Source organism: Papio anubis, chromosome 16 (genome assembly GCF_008728515.1).
Source record: "Papio anubis isolate 15944 chromosome 16, Panubis1.0, whole genome shotgun sequence".
NCBI lineage: Eukaryota > Metazoa > Chordata > Mammalia > Primates > Cercopithecidae > Papio > Papio anubis.
In genome coordinates this window covers 79,287,514-79,302,955 of record NC_044991.1, presented here as the reverse complement: position 1 = coordinate 79,302,955, position 15,442 = coordinate 79,287,514, and the positions used below count along the sequence as shown (strand labels likewise).

Sequence of the window (15,442 nt, the reverse complement as noted above, 5' to 3'; positions counted from 1 at the left end):
ACAAAAAATTAGCTGGGCGTGCTGGCGGGCACCTGTAGTCCCAGCTACTTGGGAGGCTGAGGCAGGAGAATGGAGTGAACCTGGGAGGCAGAACTTGCAGTGAGCCGAGATCACGCCACTGCACTCCAGGCTGGGCGACAGAGCGAGACTCCGCCTCAAAAAGAAAAGAAAAGAAAAGAAAAAAGTTTACTAAGCACCACTGTGTACAAGCTACTTCTCTGTAACAGACATGCCACCCTCTAGGGGCTGGAGATTCAGAAATCACTCATGTCAACTCATGCGAAACCCATTCATTCTTAAAGTGACTTTGAAACCAGGGCTCCAATGCCTATGAGGCCCAGGTACTAACAAAACAGTATGAAGGTATCTGCAATCAAATAATATATGTTAGGCTGGGCGTGGTGGCGCAAGCCTGTAATCCCAGCACTTTGGGAGGCCGAGGCAGGTGGATCACGAGGTCAGGAGATCGAGACCATCCTGGCTAACACGGTGAAACTCCGTCTCCACTAAAAATACAAAAAATTAGCCGAGCGTGGTGGCAGGCGCCTGTAGTCCCAGGTACTCGGGAGGCTGAGGCAGGAGAATGGCATGAACCTGGGAGGTGGAGCTTGCAGTGAGCCGAGATCGTGCCACTGCACTCCAGTCTGGGAGACACAGCGAGACTCCGTCTCAAAAAAAAAAATAATAATAATATATGTTATATTTACACTATACTGGAGTCTACTAAGTGTGTAATAGCATTATGTCTTAAAAAATAGTGTACATGCCTTAATTTTAAAATATTTATTGCTAAATAATGCTAGTGACCATCTGAGCCTTCAGTGGGTCATAATCCTTTTGCTGGTGGAGGGTCTTGCCTGGAGGTCGATGGCTGCTGACCGATCAGAGTGGTGGCTGCTGAATGTTGGGGTGGCTGTGCCAATTTCTTAAAATAAGACAACAATGAAGTTTTTCTGCATCAATTAACACTTCCTGTCACAAAAGATTTATCTGTAACATGCAATGCTGTTTGATAGCATTTTAACCACAGTAGAACTTCTTTCAAAATTGGAGTCAGCCTGCTGGGCGCAGTAGCTCACGCCTGTAATCCAGCACTTTCGGAGGCTGAGGTGGATCCCCTGAGGTCAGGAGTTCAAGACCACCCTGGCCAACATGGTGAAACCCTGTCTCTACTAAAATTACAAAAATTAGTCGGGCGTGGTGGCACATGCCTGTAATCCTAGCTACTTGGGAGGCTGAGGCAGGAGAATCATCTGAACCTGGGAGGCGGAGGTTGCAGTGAGCCAAGATCACACCACCACTGTGCTCCAGCCTGGGCGATAGAGTGAGACTCTGCCTAAAAAAAAACAAAGAAAATATGTATAGATTGGAGTATGTGTTTAGATCTATATATCTATGTGGGCCTTGCTTTTTTTTCTTTAATGCAATATATCTTAGAGATCTAAGCGTGCTTATATTCATAAATCTGGCCTGGTATTTCATGATGTGGCTAAACCTCAGTGTAATGTAGCCACTTGCCTATTGTTGGACATTGAGGATGTTTCTTCTTTTTTTTTTTTTTTTTTTTTTGCTACAACAATGACTTGCAACAAACATTCTTGGACATTCTCCCTTGTGCGCCTGTGCAAATGTTTCTCTAGAGGAGAGTAGATGGAAAGCAGAATTGATAGATTGGCAGGACATATTTAAAAACGTATTGCCAAATTGCCCTCGAAAGTGGCTATAAACATTCATGCTCTCACTAGTAATGCATTAGAAAACCAATTTCCCTGCACTCTTGCTAACAGATGTTCTGAGTGTTTTTAATTTTTATTGATCCGATAGGTGAAAAGAACAGTGGGAATGAGCTTTACTAGCCATTCCCTTATAATTAGTAAGATTGAACACCCCTTCCATGTTTGTTGCCCCGAATCTGCATTTAACAAGATCCCCGGGTGACTCCTCTGTCCATTAAAGTTTGAGAAGCACTGAAATCAGAATGTGACTTTTAACAAGGTCCCCAGGTGATCTGTATACATTTTGAAACACACTGGCATCAGAATCTGCATTTTAACAAGATCCCCAGGTGACTTCTCTGCACAGTGAGTTTGAAAAATACAGCATAGGCATGGAATAGCTGGCTTACACTCAGCATGTGTGTGTGTTTAATCTTTTCTATCGGGACAGGCGAAAACTAGCGTTTCCATGTATTTGAACTAACATTTCTTTAATCATAAGTGACCTTGAACATTTTTTTTTCAAATTTTTACATATCATGTTTTTCTTATCTGGGAGCTACCTAGCCCCTGAATCTCCTTAACTTACTTCAAACATACCAAAGTTGGTCTCTTAAAAGAATCTTTGCTGTTGCTCCTCCCTCCCCTGGGAACGCTCTCTCCCTGGTTCCTTCCATGGCTGGCTATTACATTCGTGTTTTAGCTCAAAGGTCACTTATAGCGAAAATCAGGTACCCACCGCTACCACCCAGTCACTCCCGATCACACTACCACAATATTTTGATCATAGCACCTATCGTTCTTTAAAGTGACCTTGTACATTCTCTGGTTACTTCTCTGAATCCCTTCTGGATCTTGTCTGTCTTTATCACTCTATCTCCAGCACCTAGAACAGAGCCAGGCAATAAAGTGGGCTCAAAGAATTGTTATCGAATGAACTAATGGTGGCTCATGCCTGTAATCCCAGCACTTTGGGAGGCCGAGGCAGGTGGATCACCTGAATTCAGGAGTTCGAGACCAGCCTGGTCAACATAGTAAAACCCTGTCTCTCCTAAAAGTGAAAGAAAAAAAATATAGCCAGGTATGGTGGCGGGCGCCTTGTAATCTCAGCTACTTGGGAGGCTGGGGCAGAAGAATCGATTGTATCCAGGAGACAGAGTATGCAGTGAGCCAAAGTCACGCCACTGCACCCTAGCCCGGACACCAGAGTGAGACTCGGTCTCAAAAAAAAAAAAAGAAAAGAAAAGAATTCCTGACAAGTGTGATGATCAATAAATAAGATTTGTTCCTGTCTAGTTTTTTTTTTTTTTTTTTGAGACAGAGTCTTGCTCTGTTTCCCAGGCTGGAGTACAGGGGCATGTTCTTGGCTCACTGCAAGCTCCGCTCCCCGGATTCACGCCATTCTCTTGCCTCAGCCTCCCAGGTAGCTGCGACTACAGGCACCCGCCACCATGCCTGGCTAATTTTTTGTATTTTTAGTAGAGATGGAGTTTCACCGTGTTAGCCAGGATGGTCTGGATCTCCTGACTTCGTGATCCACCCACCTCAGCCTCCCAAAGTGCTGGGATTACAGGCATGAGCCACCACGCCCGGCCTCCTGTCTAGTTTTACACCCCTTTGGGGAATCATTTGTGCCTGGATAAATATTTATTTGTTCATTCTGGTAGTCACAGTAGAGAATGGTAGTATTAATGATACAAGTTTTTTTTTTTTTTTTTTTTTGAAGCGGGAGTCTCGCTGTGTCGCCCAGGCTGGAGTGCAGTGGCGTGATCTCAGCTCACTGCAAGCTCCGCCTCCTGGGTTCACGCCATTCTCCCGCCTCAGCCTCCGAGTAGCTGCGACTACAGGCGCCCGCCACCTCGCCCGGCTATTTTTTTGTATTTTTAGTAGAGATGGGGTTTCACCATGTTAGCCAGGATGGTCTCGATCTCCTGACCTCGTGATCCACCCGCCTCGGCCTCCCAAAGTGCTGGGATTACAGGCTTGAGCCACCGCGCCCGGCCAATGATACAAGTTTAATGAGGATGCTTAGGAAGGAGAACCCAGCCAGGCATGGTGGCTCGCACTTGTAATCCCAGTACTTTGGGAGGCTGAGGTGGGAGGATCACTTGAGCCCAGGAGTTCAAGACCAGCCTGGGCAACATGGTGAAACACATTCTCTACAAAAAAAAAAAAAAAAAAAAAAAAATTAGCCTGGGTGTGGTGGCATGTGCCTGTAGTCCCAGCCACTTGGGAGGCTAAGGTAGGAGGATCACTTGAGACCTGGAAGTTGAGGCTGCAGTGAGCCAAGATCACGCCACTGTACTCCAGCCTGGGGAACAGAGAAAGACCCTGTCCCAACAACAACAACAAAAAAAAAAAGGGGAACACAACCAGGGTGCCCACATCCCCAGAGGCCCAGGACAATCAGAAACAACACTGTATTGATACTTTGTTATTATCTCTTTCTCTTTAAAAAGAAAAGTAAGCTTTCCTCATTTAATATGTGGATTGAAACTGTGAAAGCATGGGAATTCTGCAACTCAGAAGAGTGGAATAAGGTCACACTTGCTTGTTTGCTTCAAATCTATTTCCATGTAAAACAGTAACTGTGCCTAGTTAAATGGAATAACCAATTACAGATGAGTGCTACTTTCATAGATAACTATAACTCTTACTCCATTATCATACCAACTGTTAATACTTAGAGTAGTATTTATGTACTAGATGTTGTTCTGTACCCGTTTACATATATAAATTCACTAATCCTCAAGCCACCTTTGACATTGCCATTTTATTAATGAGAAAAATGGGACACGGAACAGCTTTCTCGAGATCACACAGGTGGGATGTGAACAGAGCCAGAGCGAGGAGCAGGGATTTTTTTTTTTTTTTTTTTTTTTTTTTTTGGAGATGGAGTCTTGCTCTGTTGCCCAGGCTGGAGTGCAGTGGCTCGATTTTGGCTCACTGCAAACTCTGCCTCTTGGGTTCAAGCGATTCTCATGCCTCAGCCTCCTGAGTAGCTGAATTACAGGTGCTCGCCACCATGCCCAGCTAATTTCTTGTATTTTTAGTAGAGATGGGGTTTCACCAGGTTGTCCAGGCTGGTCTCAAACTTCTGACCTCAAGTGATGCACCCTCCTCGGCCTCCCAAAGTGCTGGGATTACAGGTGTGAGCCACCGCGCCCAGCCAGAGCCAGGATTCTAACGCAGGCTGGCTCCAGACTGTGCCCTTAGTTACTACATTATCCTGCCTCTGGAATCTTTATGTTTGTAAAGAGAGATAGAGTGGCCAGGAGAATCTGTTGTATAATTCAGAAGTATGCTGTTTATCTCTTGGCAAAATACTTAAGCGTTGTGAGAATTACAGATATTCTCCATTTTTCTTCTACAAAGCGATAATGTTTGAAAATGTATTAACTTTCTGTGTGAACAAAGGGGATTACCTAACAACTATTAAAAAAAAAAAATTCTGCAGGCTGGGCAAGGTGGCTCACGCCTGTAATCCCAGCACTTTGGGAGGCCGAGGCAGATCGGTTTGGGAGGCGGATCACCTGAGGTTGGGAGTTCAAGACCAGCCTGACCAACATGGGGAAACCCATCTCTACTAAAAATACAAAATTAGCCTGGCGTGGTGGCACATTCCCGTAATCCCAGCTACTCAGGAGGCTGAGGCAGGAGAATCGCTTGAACCCAGGAGGCGGAGGTTGCGATGAGCCAAGATCGCACCATTGCACTCCAGCCTGGGCGACAGAGCGAGACTCCGCCTCAAAAAAAAAAAAAAAAAAATTGACGGCTGTCTTGGGCCGTTCTCCACTACAGTTTCCCCACCTCCCCGTTGCGAACCCGGCGATATGGCTGCTGCCGTGCCCCACTCCGCGTCTCTCTCCCCCCACTGCTTCCCCTTCTCCTGGGCTTCCTGCTCCTCTCCGTCCGCATGGCGGCAGCGGCCTACACATCAAGGGCGCCCTTTCCCTGGATACGGTCACTTTCTACAAGGTCATTCCCAAAAGCTGATTCGTCTTGGTGAAGTTCGACACCCAGTACCGCTATGGTGAGAAGCAGGATGAGTTCAGGCGTCTTCCTGAAAACTTGGCTTCCAGCGATGATCTCTTGGTGGCAGAGATGGGGATCTCAGATTATGGTGACAAGCTGAACATGGAGCTGAGTGAGACATACAAGCTGCACAAGGAGAGCTACCCGGTCTTCTACCTCTTCTGGGAGGAGGACTTTGAGAACCCAGTCCCATGTACTGGGGCAGTTAAGGTTGGAGCCATCCAGCGCTGGCTGAAGGGGAAATGCGTCTATCTAGGGATGCCTGGTGGCCTGGTCGCCTGCCTGCGTAGGACGCCCTGGCCGGGGAGTTCGTCAGGGCCTCTGGAGTGGAGGCCCGCCAGGCCCTCTTGAAACAGGGGCAGGACCACCTCTCAAGGGTGAGGGAGACTGAGAAGAACTGGGCCAAGCACCACCTGAAGATCATGGGGAAAATCTTAGACCTAGGGGAGGACTTCCCAGCATCAGAGATGACATGGATCGCCAGGCTGATTGAGAAGAATGAGTTGAGTGACCGGAAGAAGGAGGAGTTCCAGAAGAGCTTAAACATCCTAACTGCCTTCCAGAAGAAGTGGGATGAGAAAGAGGAGCTGTAAAAAGGCTCTCTGTGGTTTCCCAGGGTTTGGTAGGGGTGGGGAGGGAAGAGTTAACCCGCTGGCTGTGAGTCCTTTGTGGAATAGAAGGGGGTGGTGGGAAAAGTGGTACTAACCCACGATTCTGAACCCTGAGCATGCCTGGACATTGATGCTGATGTGGCCATGCTTGGGATGTCTCTAGCTGATCTGGGGATAGCTGGAGCACTTACTCAGGTGGCTGATGAAATAACCCCTCACAAGGAACTGGTGCTATAGAGAAGAGTTAGGAGTATACGGCCCGGATCTTTGACAGGTGTAATTCTGGTTCAATTAAAGTTTCAGTGTTTTGCTTAAGTGGAAAAAAAAAAAATCAGGACAAAGGCGATATATGAAGAATGAGGAAGTAACTAGTTTTCAACAGAAACATCCTATGGAGAAAGTACTTTTAAATGCATGTTTGGTCATGATTCCCTTGTTATGTGATATTGTTGCTGAAAACAATGAAAAGTCACCTATGAGAATTCAATCTATGTGTTTAAACTTAGCAACAGGTTTTTTTGTTTGTTTGTTTTAGGCGGAGTTTCGCTCTGTCGCCCAGGCTGGAGTGCAGTGGCACAGTCTTGGCTCCCTGCAACCTCCGCCTCCTGGGTTCAAGTGATTCTCTAGCCTCAGCCTCCCATGTAGCTGGGATTACAGGCATGTGCCACCACACCCAGCTAATTTTTGTTATTTTTAGTAGAGATGGGGTTTTGACATGTTGGCCAAGCTGGTCTCGAACTCGTGACCTCAGGTGATCCACCCGCCTTGGCCTCCCAAATGCTGGGATTACAGGCATAAGCCGCTGCACTCAGCCAGGAAACAGATTTTTCCAGCCTGTTTAAACATCTTTTAAAAAAAAGAGCTTCCCTGGGTTTGAAATCCATTTGTTCCAGGTACAATATAGTGATGTGTCTTCTTCACTTTAATTTGCAGAAGCTCCTGGTTATGAGGGAAGATGAAAATTTACTAGCTGGATTTCAACAGAATAGTCAACCTGTGTAATTGGCAAATGGGACTGAAAGAGGAGAATCATGACTGATTATGCATAGCCAATGATACTTTGCTTTCATTTGCATCTGTAGACCCTGTAAGATTTTTTGTTTTCAGATATTTAATTTTGAGCCTTGAAATAAAGCCATTAAAACCAAAACCAAACATGGTGGCCCAGCACAGTGGCTCATGCCTGTAATCCCAACACTTTGGGAGGCCAAGGCAGATGGATTGCTTGAGGCCAGGAGTTTGAGACCAGCCTGGCCAACATGGTGAAAGCCCATCTCTACTAAAAGTACAAGAAATTAGTCAGGCGTCATGGTGGACATCTGTAATCCCAGCTACTTGGGAAGCTAAGCAAGGAGAATTGCTTAAACCCGGGAAGTGGAGGTTACAGTGAGCTGAGATCGTGCCATTGCACTCCAGCCTGGGCAACAAGAGTGAAACTTCGGCTGGGCACGGTGGCTCACACCTGTAATCCCAGCACTTTGGGAGGCCCAGACGGGCGGATCACGAGGTCAGGAGATCGAGCCCATTCTGGCGAACATGGTGAAACCCCGTCTCTACTAAAAATAGAAAAAAATTAGCCGGGCATGGTGGCGGGTGCCTGTAGTCCCAGCTACTCGGGAGGCTGAGGCAGGAGAATGGCGTGAACCCAGGAGGCGGAGCTTGCAGCGAGCAGAGATCGTGCCACGGCACTCCAGCCTGGGCGACAGAGCTAGACTCCATCTCAAAAAAAAAAAAAGACTGAACCTTCGTCTCAAAAAAACAAAACAAAAAAAACACAAAACCTTAATTTAGGACTAGAACTGATTGGATGTTTTGCAAAAGAGTAAAAACAATTTTTTTAAAAAAATAAGACTATCAGTTGTCGTTATATTTGTGGAACACATTTACAATTTTCAGTTTGCTTTTGGTTGTAAGTATACCGACATGGAAAATGCAAGTCAAGACTGTACTGAGACCCCATTTTATGTCAATATAGTTGGCAAAAATCAAGACATTTTATAATCCTGAGTGTGAGAAAGAATGGGCTTCACATTTTGGGTATTTTGTGTTTGTTTTCAAGACAGGTTCTTACTCTGTTGCCCAGGCTGGAGTGCAGTGGCACAAACATAGCCCACTGCCTCAGCCTCCAAGGCTCAGCTTCCTCCTGCCTCAGTTTCCAGAGTAGCTGGGACCACAGATGTGTGTCACCCACCCAGCTAATTTTTGTATATTTTTTATAGAGACAGAGTTTTGCCATGTCACCCAGGCTGGTCTCAAACTCCTGAGCTCAAGTGATCCACCAACCTCAACTTTCCAAAGTTCTAGAACTACAGGCATGAGCCACTGAGCCTGACCTATGTTATTTCTTATACCTTGCTGGGGAAGTATAAGTTAATACAATCATTTTGGCATTATCTCTTATACTACCCCAAGGTATATATTCACTCATGAGAAACTCTGACACTTTTTAGAAAGATCAAAGCAGCACTGTTCACAATGGCAAAGACCTGGCAAAGGCCCATGTGCCCATCAACAGGAGAGTAGGTGAAGAAACTGGCATTTTCACACAGTGGAATATTTACAGAGCAGTCAAAATCAATTAAACAATGACAGCAATTTGGATGATCTTAGCAAAATAATATTAAGTGAAAAAAAGTTATTCTTGGAAGATTATATACCCTTTTATATTCTTTAAATATTAAAATTGTATTTTTTTAAGGAATACATGTAGGTACAATAAAACGTGCTAAAGAGAAAAAGCAAATGAATGAGATCTGTAGGAGTCAGGCTGATGGTTATTCAGTTGTAGGGCAGAGGAGGAGAGGGGACATCAGGAGGCCATATAAAGAGAGATGTAGGTTGTGGTTAAGGTCCTACTTCGGGGCAGTAGGTTCCCTGGTACTTATTATGTCATAATAAACAGGGTGCAAGCAAGCAGCCTAAAAAATGTAGGCAGGTGTACAAGTGTAGGCTAACAATAGGGCAGTAATAATGCCTCATGTACCAATGATTGATTGTGTACACCTGAGGTGAAATAACAACAAAGCAATACAAACACACGTACACACCTCAAGCAGTATAAGGCGGTATCAGATGTCTCCCATATCCCTCACACACCCCTCTTCAACTTCCCCAGAGGCAACCACTGTTTATCTAGTCTCCTCAAAAGGAGACATGATAAACATGAGTGTGTGTGCGCGCATATATATTTTATATATATATATTTTTTTTTTCTTTTTTCTTTTTTTTTGAGATGGAGTCTCACTCTGTTACCCAGGCTGGAGTGCAGTGGTGCGATCTCGGCTCCACCTCCGGGTTCAAGTGATTCTCCTGCCTCAGCTTCCCCAGGAGCTGAGATTACAGGCGTCCACCCCCACGCCCAGCTAATTTTTTGTATTTTTAGTAGAGACAAGGTTTAATCATGTTGACCAGGCTGGTCTACAACTCCTGACCTCATGTGATCCGCCCACCTCAGCCTCCCAAAGTGCTGGAATTACAGGCATGAGCCACCACACCCGGCCACGTGTATATATTTTCAAATGTCTTTACAGATACGTGTAACTACACATACTTCCCAAAGAAGACTTGAAGCGTTGTTTTTTTTAAAAAGTTTAAGTCTCGGAAATGGAACCTGACATGACTTCACCCGGCATTACACAAATATCCCTAAGTCGATTCACAACCTGAAAATCAAAGGGAAGTTTGAGGAAAACAGGTCAGCGTTTAAGAAACGGAAACAATTAAGCAAAAAATGCTGTTCTCGCAGGCCCTGCCCCGGGGTTCGCCAACATTCACCTCATAGAAGGCTCATTACAGATGCTGCTAACCCCCCAGGACCGGGACCCCGTAAAACTCATACGCTGCGCTGTTAAAAATACCGATTCTCAGGCCCCGCCCCAAAAACTCGGAGCAGAGCCTGGCTGGGTCTTTTTGAAACAAGGGCCCCCACGTGATTCTCAGGTTCGGGCAAGCTTGGGGCACAACCCTGTCTTAAGTAACTCCCCAATTTGAAGAAAGTAAACACCTGGCGTACGTAGGTGGCTTTCTTACTCCCCGTTGGATATCATTTACGCGGCGCAAGGAGGGGTCTCCCTCGGGTCTCATCGAGGTCCCAGCCAGTCTGAGCACGAACGCTAATTAGCTCAACCCCCCGAGGACCACGCCTCCGTCACCTGCCGGGTGGGGCCAGCGTCGGGTTGGCCCCAAAAGCCCTCCTGTGTGGTCCAAGATCCAGTGCGCCCGAGTCACGGGGCGGGAGCGGGCGCGTGCTGTATAAAAACACACATTCCTGGCCTCGGCCACCTGAATCCAGAACTTTCGGAATCTGCATTTTTAACCCCGTCCTCCAGGAACATGTTCTCCCTGCAGTTGGAGGGACACACCAGAGTGTCTCCAACTCTTTTAAAATTTAAATTTGGGTATGCAGCCAGGATTGAGAGCCAGGAGTGGGGGTCGTGCTTCTCAGCTTGGATGCACATCAGAATAACCTGTGTGTGTGTGAGGGGGGTGGTGAGGGAGGGAGACGGCTTTTAAAAAATATATATCCCAATGCCCAGGTCCCAGCCCAGACCAATTAAGTCCGAATCTAAAAGCGCAGCCTGTGCAGCGCTGCAGCCACAGCCTCACCTGGGAGCTCGTTAGAAATACAGGAGCTCAGGCCCCACCCCAGACTCACTGAGTCAGAATCTGCATTTTAACGAGATCCCCAGTGACTCGTGCGCACATTAAAGTTGGAGGAGAGCTGCGCTTCTGAAATTTTAATGGGCCAACGAATCACCTGGGGATCTCGTTAAAATGCAGACACGGTTTCTCAAACTTTAATGTGCATGCGAATCACCTGGGGATCTTGTTAAAATGCAGATTCAGATTCAGCGGGTCTGGGGTAGAGCCCGAGAGTCTGCATTTCTAACGAGCTCCCAGGTGGCGCGGGCTGCCAGGGCGCGAACCACAAGTTCACCGGACTCCTGGGGTCTTGGCTCCAGGCCAATCAGCCGTCAGGACTCTTGATAAATCGCCCTGCTCGGCTGATGAGCAGAATTGCCGGGACATGCGCGTTCCAGCCGAAGGGGGGTAATTTCCGAACTCCGGGAATTCGTTGTGTGAAGTAGGCCACTCCTAGGGACGCGCGGGGAGCCCCGTCCTCGCGCCATGTCGCGGCGCAAGCAGGCCAAGCCCCAGCACCTCAACTCCGAGGAGCCTTGCCCTGCGCGCCGGGAATGTGCGGAGGTAGCCCCGCAGGTGGCGGGGGAGCCGGGTGAGTAGCGCTGCTGGAGCCTCGCCCGGGGGCTGGGGGCTGGTGCCCAGAGGTTCTCCGGACCCGCGCGGGTACGAGGACCGGGCAGGGGGCCTGAAAGGGCGGGCGAAGCGTCCGGCGCAGAGTCCAGGGACTCGGACCTGGGCGTCCCCGAGCCCCGCCTTTGTAAATTACATCCTCCTGGAGTCAACCGGTCCCCTTCCCCGCCTGAATTCCTCTAGCCACACCTCTCAAGAGCTAGTCAACGAGTTTGCCTCCCAAACACGCTGGAAGGATGCTCAGAGAACCCTTCAGAGGCTGTTTTCGGGGTCCCCGGCCCCCTTGGCACTAGGCTTCGGCTGCGCGCCTGGAAGGTGGCTCCTTGCCCTGGGGTTACGGTTCAAATGCGTTGTCCAGGGAAGGCCTCACCGAGGAGTGGACGTTCGAGCGAAGACCAGAAGGATGGGAGGGAGCGAGCCGTGCAGGTACCCGGGGGAAGAGCATTCCAGGCCGAGGGAACGCAAGCGTAGGGGCCCAGGGCGTCAGCGCTGCTGTAGCCGGAGAGGTCACTGGAGGCCGGAGAGGTGATGGGGGCAGGCGGTGGGGGGTGGGGGGCGGCCATGAGCCCGGGTAAGAGCTCTGCATTTTATCTGAGCGAAGTGGGAGCCGTGGTGGGGATAGAGCAGTGATACTGTCTCACTTAACAGGCGGCCCCCACACCCCCTCCTCGGCTGCCACGTGGACACAGGATGTAGCAAGGAGATCCTCGGCTACCCTAAGCCCCCTGGGCAGCATTTTTCGTCCCGGGATCCTCCGCTTCAGAAGAGCCTACGAGAGGGGACCTTTTCTCGCTCGCCGAATTCCTCCCGCACATTAGAGACCCCCTTGCCCCCGCCAGTTCCCCGCCTCCATTGGAATCTCGGGGGTGGGGCTGGGGAATCTGCATTTCTAAGGCGCTTCCCTTTTTGCTTATTTTGAGCTTAGATTAAGAGATTGCAGGTTCCTACTTTCTCCTCGGCTCCCAGCTCTCCGTGGTTAGCCGATACCTTTCCCTTAAGAGGGTGAGGAAAGGAGTTGTAACTGGACTTCCTCTTCTCCCCCGCTCTTTCCTGGCGCGGAAAGGAGGATGTCGGGTCCCCTCTCCGGGGAGGCTCACCCCTCCAGAGACGCAGGCTTTCCAACTTCCGCATCAACTTCCACTACAGTCGGTCTGGTGGGCTTTGACCACACCTTCCCGAGGAGGAGGTGGAGGGGAGTAGTTTAATGAAGGCTCCACTAAATAGCTTGTATGTTAAAATAAAGTTTGTCCGGGTGGAGCTACCATAACCAGAATAGTATAACCACCCTTGTGCCCAAGGCCTGGGACGGAGATAGGCAGGTGAGACTTACAGCATCCGCCCGCCTGGGGCGAGGGGCGGGGCTCTTGCTGATCTCTGCGCCTAGGGGAAGCTGGGGAGGTACTGGGGATGCTGAGTCTTTGTGGGAGGTGTTTATAGCAGAGAGTTGCTGAATAACCCCAGGCTGGGGTTGAAAGTCAGTTCACTGAGCTACTTTGGATTCCTGCAGCCGGCGCTGCGAGGCGCCTCCTGGAGCCGCACCCAGCGTTTCGGGCATGGGGAGGGTGTTGTGCGTCCTGGAGTACTGAGGTGCCTTCTGTGGGAGCAGGACGCAGACTCTGCCGGCCCAGTAGTGTGCCTCAACCCCAGCCACCACTTCGGTGAAAAAGCCGTCTTCCAGCTGACTTTTTATCCTAGCATCTTTGGTCTGTGACACTGGCAAGGGGGTACATTTTTTACTAAGGTTGGGCCACTCTTAATTTGCAAGTGTCTTTGCAACTCAAGTAGCTTTTGGAGGAAAATAAAATGGAAAGTAACTAGTAGACTTCCTGTCCCACCAGTAAAATGACGGAGGGGCCAGAGGAACCTTTACTGAGGGAACATCATCCGTTTCCCCAGGGGTTAAAACCCTCGCCGTGCTCACCTGGTTTCTAATTGTCAAATGTGGCCTACCCCCACTTCCAGAGGCCGAGGGCCTCCCCCAGCCGCACCTTTCCCAGGAGAGCGGGTTTCGGCCCTTCCTTGGTTTCCTGGATGTCTAAATGTAAAAATCTGAGGCTCCTCATACCTCATCAGAGGCTCTATCTGGGTCATCCTTTAACCCACCTCTTATTTTCTAGTTTCCATTGAAAACACGCGTTTTTCTCCCTCTGAGAATCTGGTAGAATCTTATGTGTGTATTATCAGTGAATAACACTAATAGCATTTATACAGTATTGACTAATACACGAGGTTCTCTTACACATACTAAAGAACTTCATCTAAGCTAATGAGATGGCCATAATACCCATTTCACAGATGTGGAAACTGAGGAACGGGGAAGTTGAGTATCTTATCCAGTGGGACACAGCTGATAAATGGTAAAACTTGAAACTTACTGGTTTCCCAGTCTATTCCCCAAACCACTGTTTTTTACAGTACCTCACTTAGATTTGTTTCCAGTGTTGCTTGACTTCTGTGGAATTAAAACCCTCAAGTTTCATGGTTTTCTCTTCTCGTATGTGAGTTGCTAAGCAATGAGGCTTTGTGTCTTCCCCTGAGGGCCATAGGATGGGTTGCAGATCTGGCAAGTGTGGGTTCCAATGAGCTGAAAACTTCCAGTCCTGCAGCCTTTAGCATCTGAGCCAGTTTCTTGCTCACAGAGTAAGAGTCTCAAAAGTATGGTTCCCAGACCAGCATCGGCATCAATTGGGAACTTGTTAGAAATGAAGAATCACTGGCTCCACCCCATACCTACTTAATCAGGAACTCCGGAGGGGGAGCCTATGCCACCTGTGTTGTAAGCAGCCTTCTAGGCAATTCTGATACACGCTCATGTCTGAGAACCACTGGCTGTGAGCTGTGCTTCTCAAATCGTAATGTATTGTGCTCAGGAATCACCTGGGGATCTGGCTAAAGTGTAGATTAGTTCTGTAGGCCTGAGACTCTGCTGCCTTTTTTTTTTTTTTTTTTTTTTTTTTTTTGAGATGGAGTCTCACCAGGCTGGAGTGCAGTGGCACAATCTGGGCTCACTGCAACCTCTGCCTCCCAGGTTCAAGCGATTCTTCTACCTCAGTCTCCTGAGCAGCTGGGATTACAGGCACACGCCACCACACCTGGCTAATTTTTATTTATTTTTTGTTTTTTGGTAGAGAAGGGTTTCACTGTGTTAGCCAGGATGGTTTTGATCTCCTTACCTCGTCATCTGCCCGCCTTGGCCTCCCAAAGTGGTAGAGGATTACAGGTGTGAGCCACTGCACCCGGCATTTTTAACAAGCTCTCAGGTGATGCTGGTGCTCTAGGAACCGCCCTTTGAGTAGCAAGGACTTGCAAGTAATACAGCAGAATCCTCTGGCAAGTGCTTCAAAAATGCAAGTCCCTGAGGCCAGGTGTGGTGGCTCATGTCTGTAATCCCAGCACTTTCGGTGGTTAAGGTGGGCGGATTGCTTGAGCTCTAGCAATCTAGCTCTAGATTGTTTGAGACTAGCATGGACAACGTGGCAAAACCCTGTCTCTACAAAAAAAAATAACAAAAAACTAGCCAGGTGTGGTGGTGCATGCCTGTGGTCCCAGCTACTCGGGAGGCTGAGGTAGGAGGATGGCTTGAGCCTGGAAGGTGGAGGTTGCAGTGAGCCATGTTGGTGCCACTGTACTCCAGCCTGGGTGACAGCGAGACCGTGTCTCAAAAAAAATCGCAAGTCCTTGGAATCACATCCCTACTTGATCCACACTACCACCCCTCTGCCTGCCCTAAGTTTTCAGTGACTATAGGGTAAGGCCTGGGAAACTACATTGAATCCATGATCTAGTTGATAGTGACAGTATCAGGATTAC

General features: G+C 48.4%; 1 protein-coding gene and 1 pseudogene across 3 annotated transcripts in view; both read left to right on the top strand.

Moving 5' to 3' along the window:
- The window catches only part of ZFP64 (ZFP64 zinc finger protein), a 96,343-nt gene that overhangs the window by 63,061 nt on the left and 17,840 nt on the right, over positions 1–15,442 (top strand). Inside the window, exon 1 of one of the 3 annotated variants that reach the window (XM_017944687.3) lies at positions 9,806–11,594. The exons of the other annotated variants lie outside the window; for them this stretch is intronic. Coding sequence (XP_017800176.2) covers positions 11,489–11,594 — 106 coding nt within the window. The 5' untranslated portion in view covers positions 9,806–11,488. Of the gene's footprint in view, positions 1–9,805; positions 11,595–15,442 lie in introns of those variants that run through there. 3 annotated transcript variants of the gene reach the window in all.
- Positions 5,534–6,692, top strand: LOC101001789 (annotated as a pseudogene).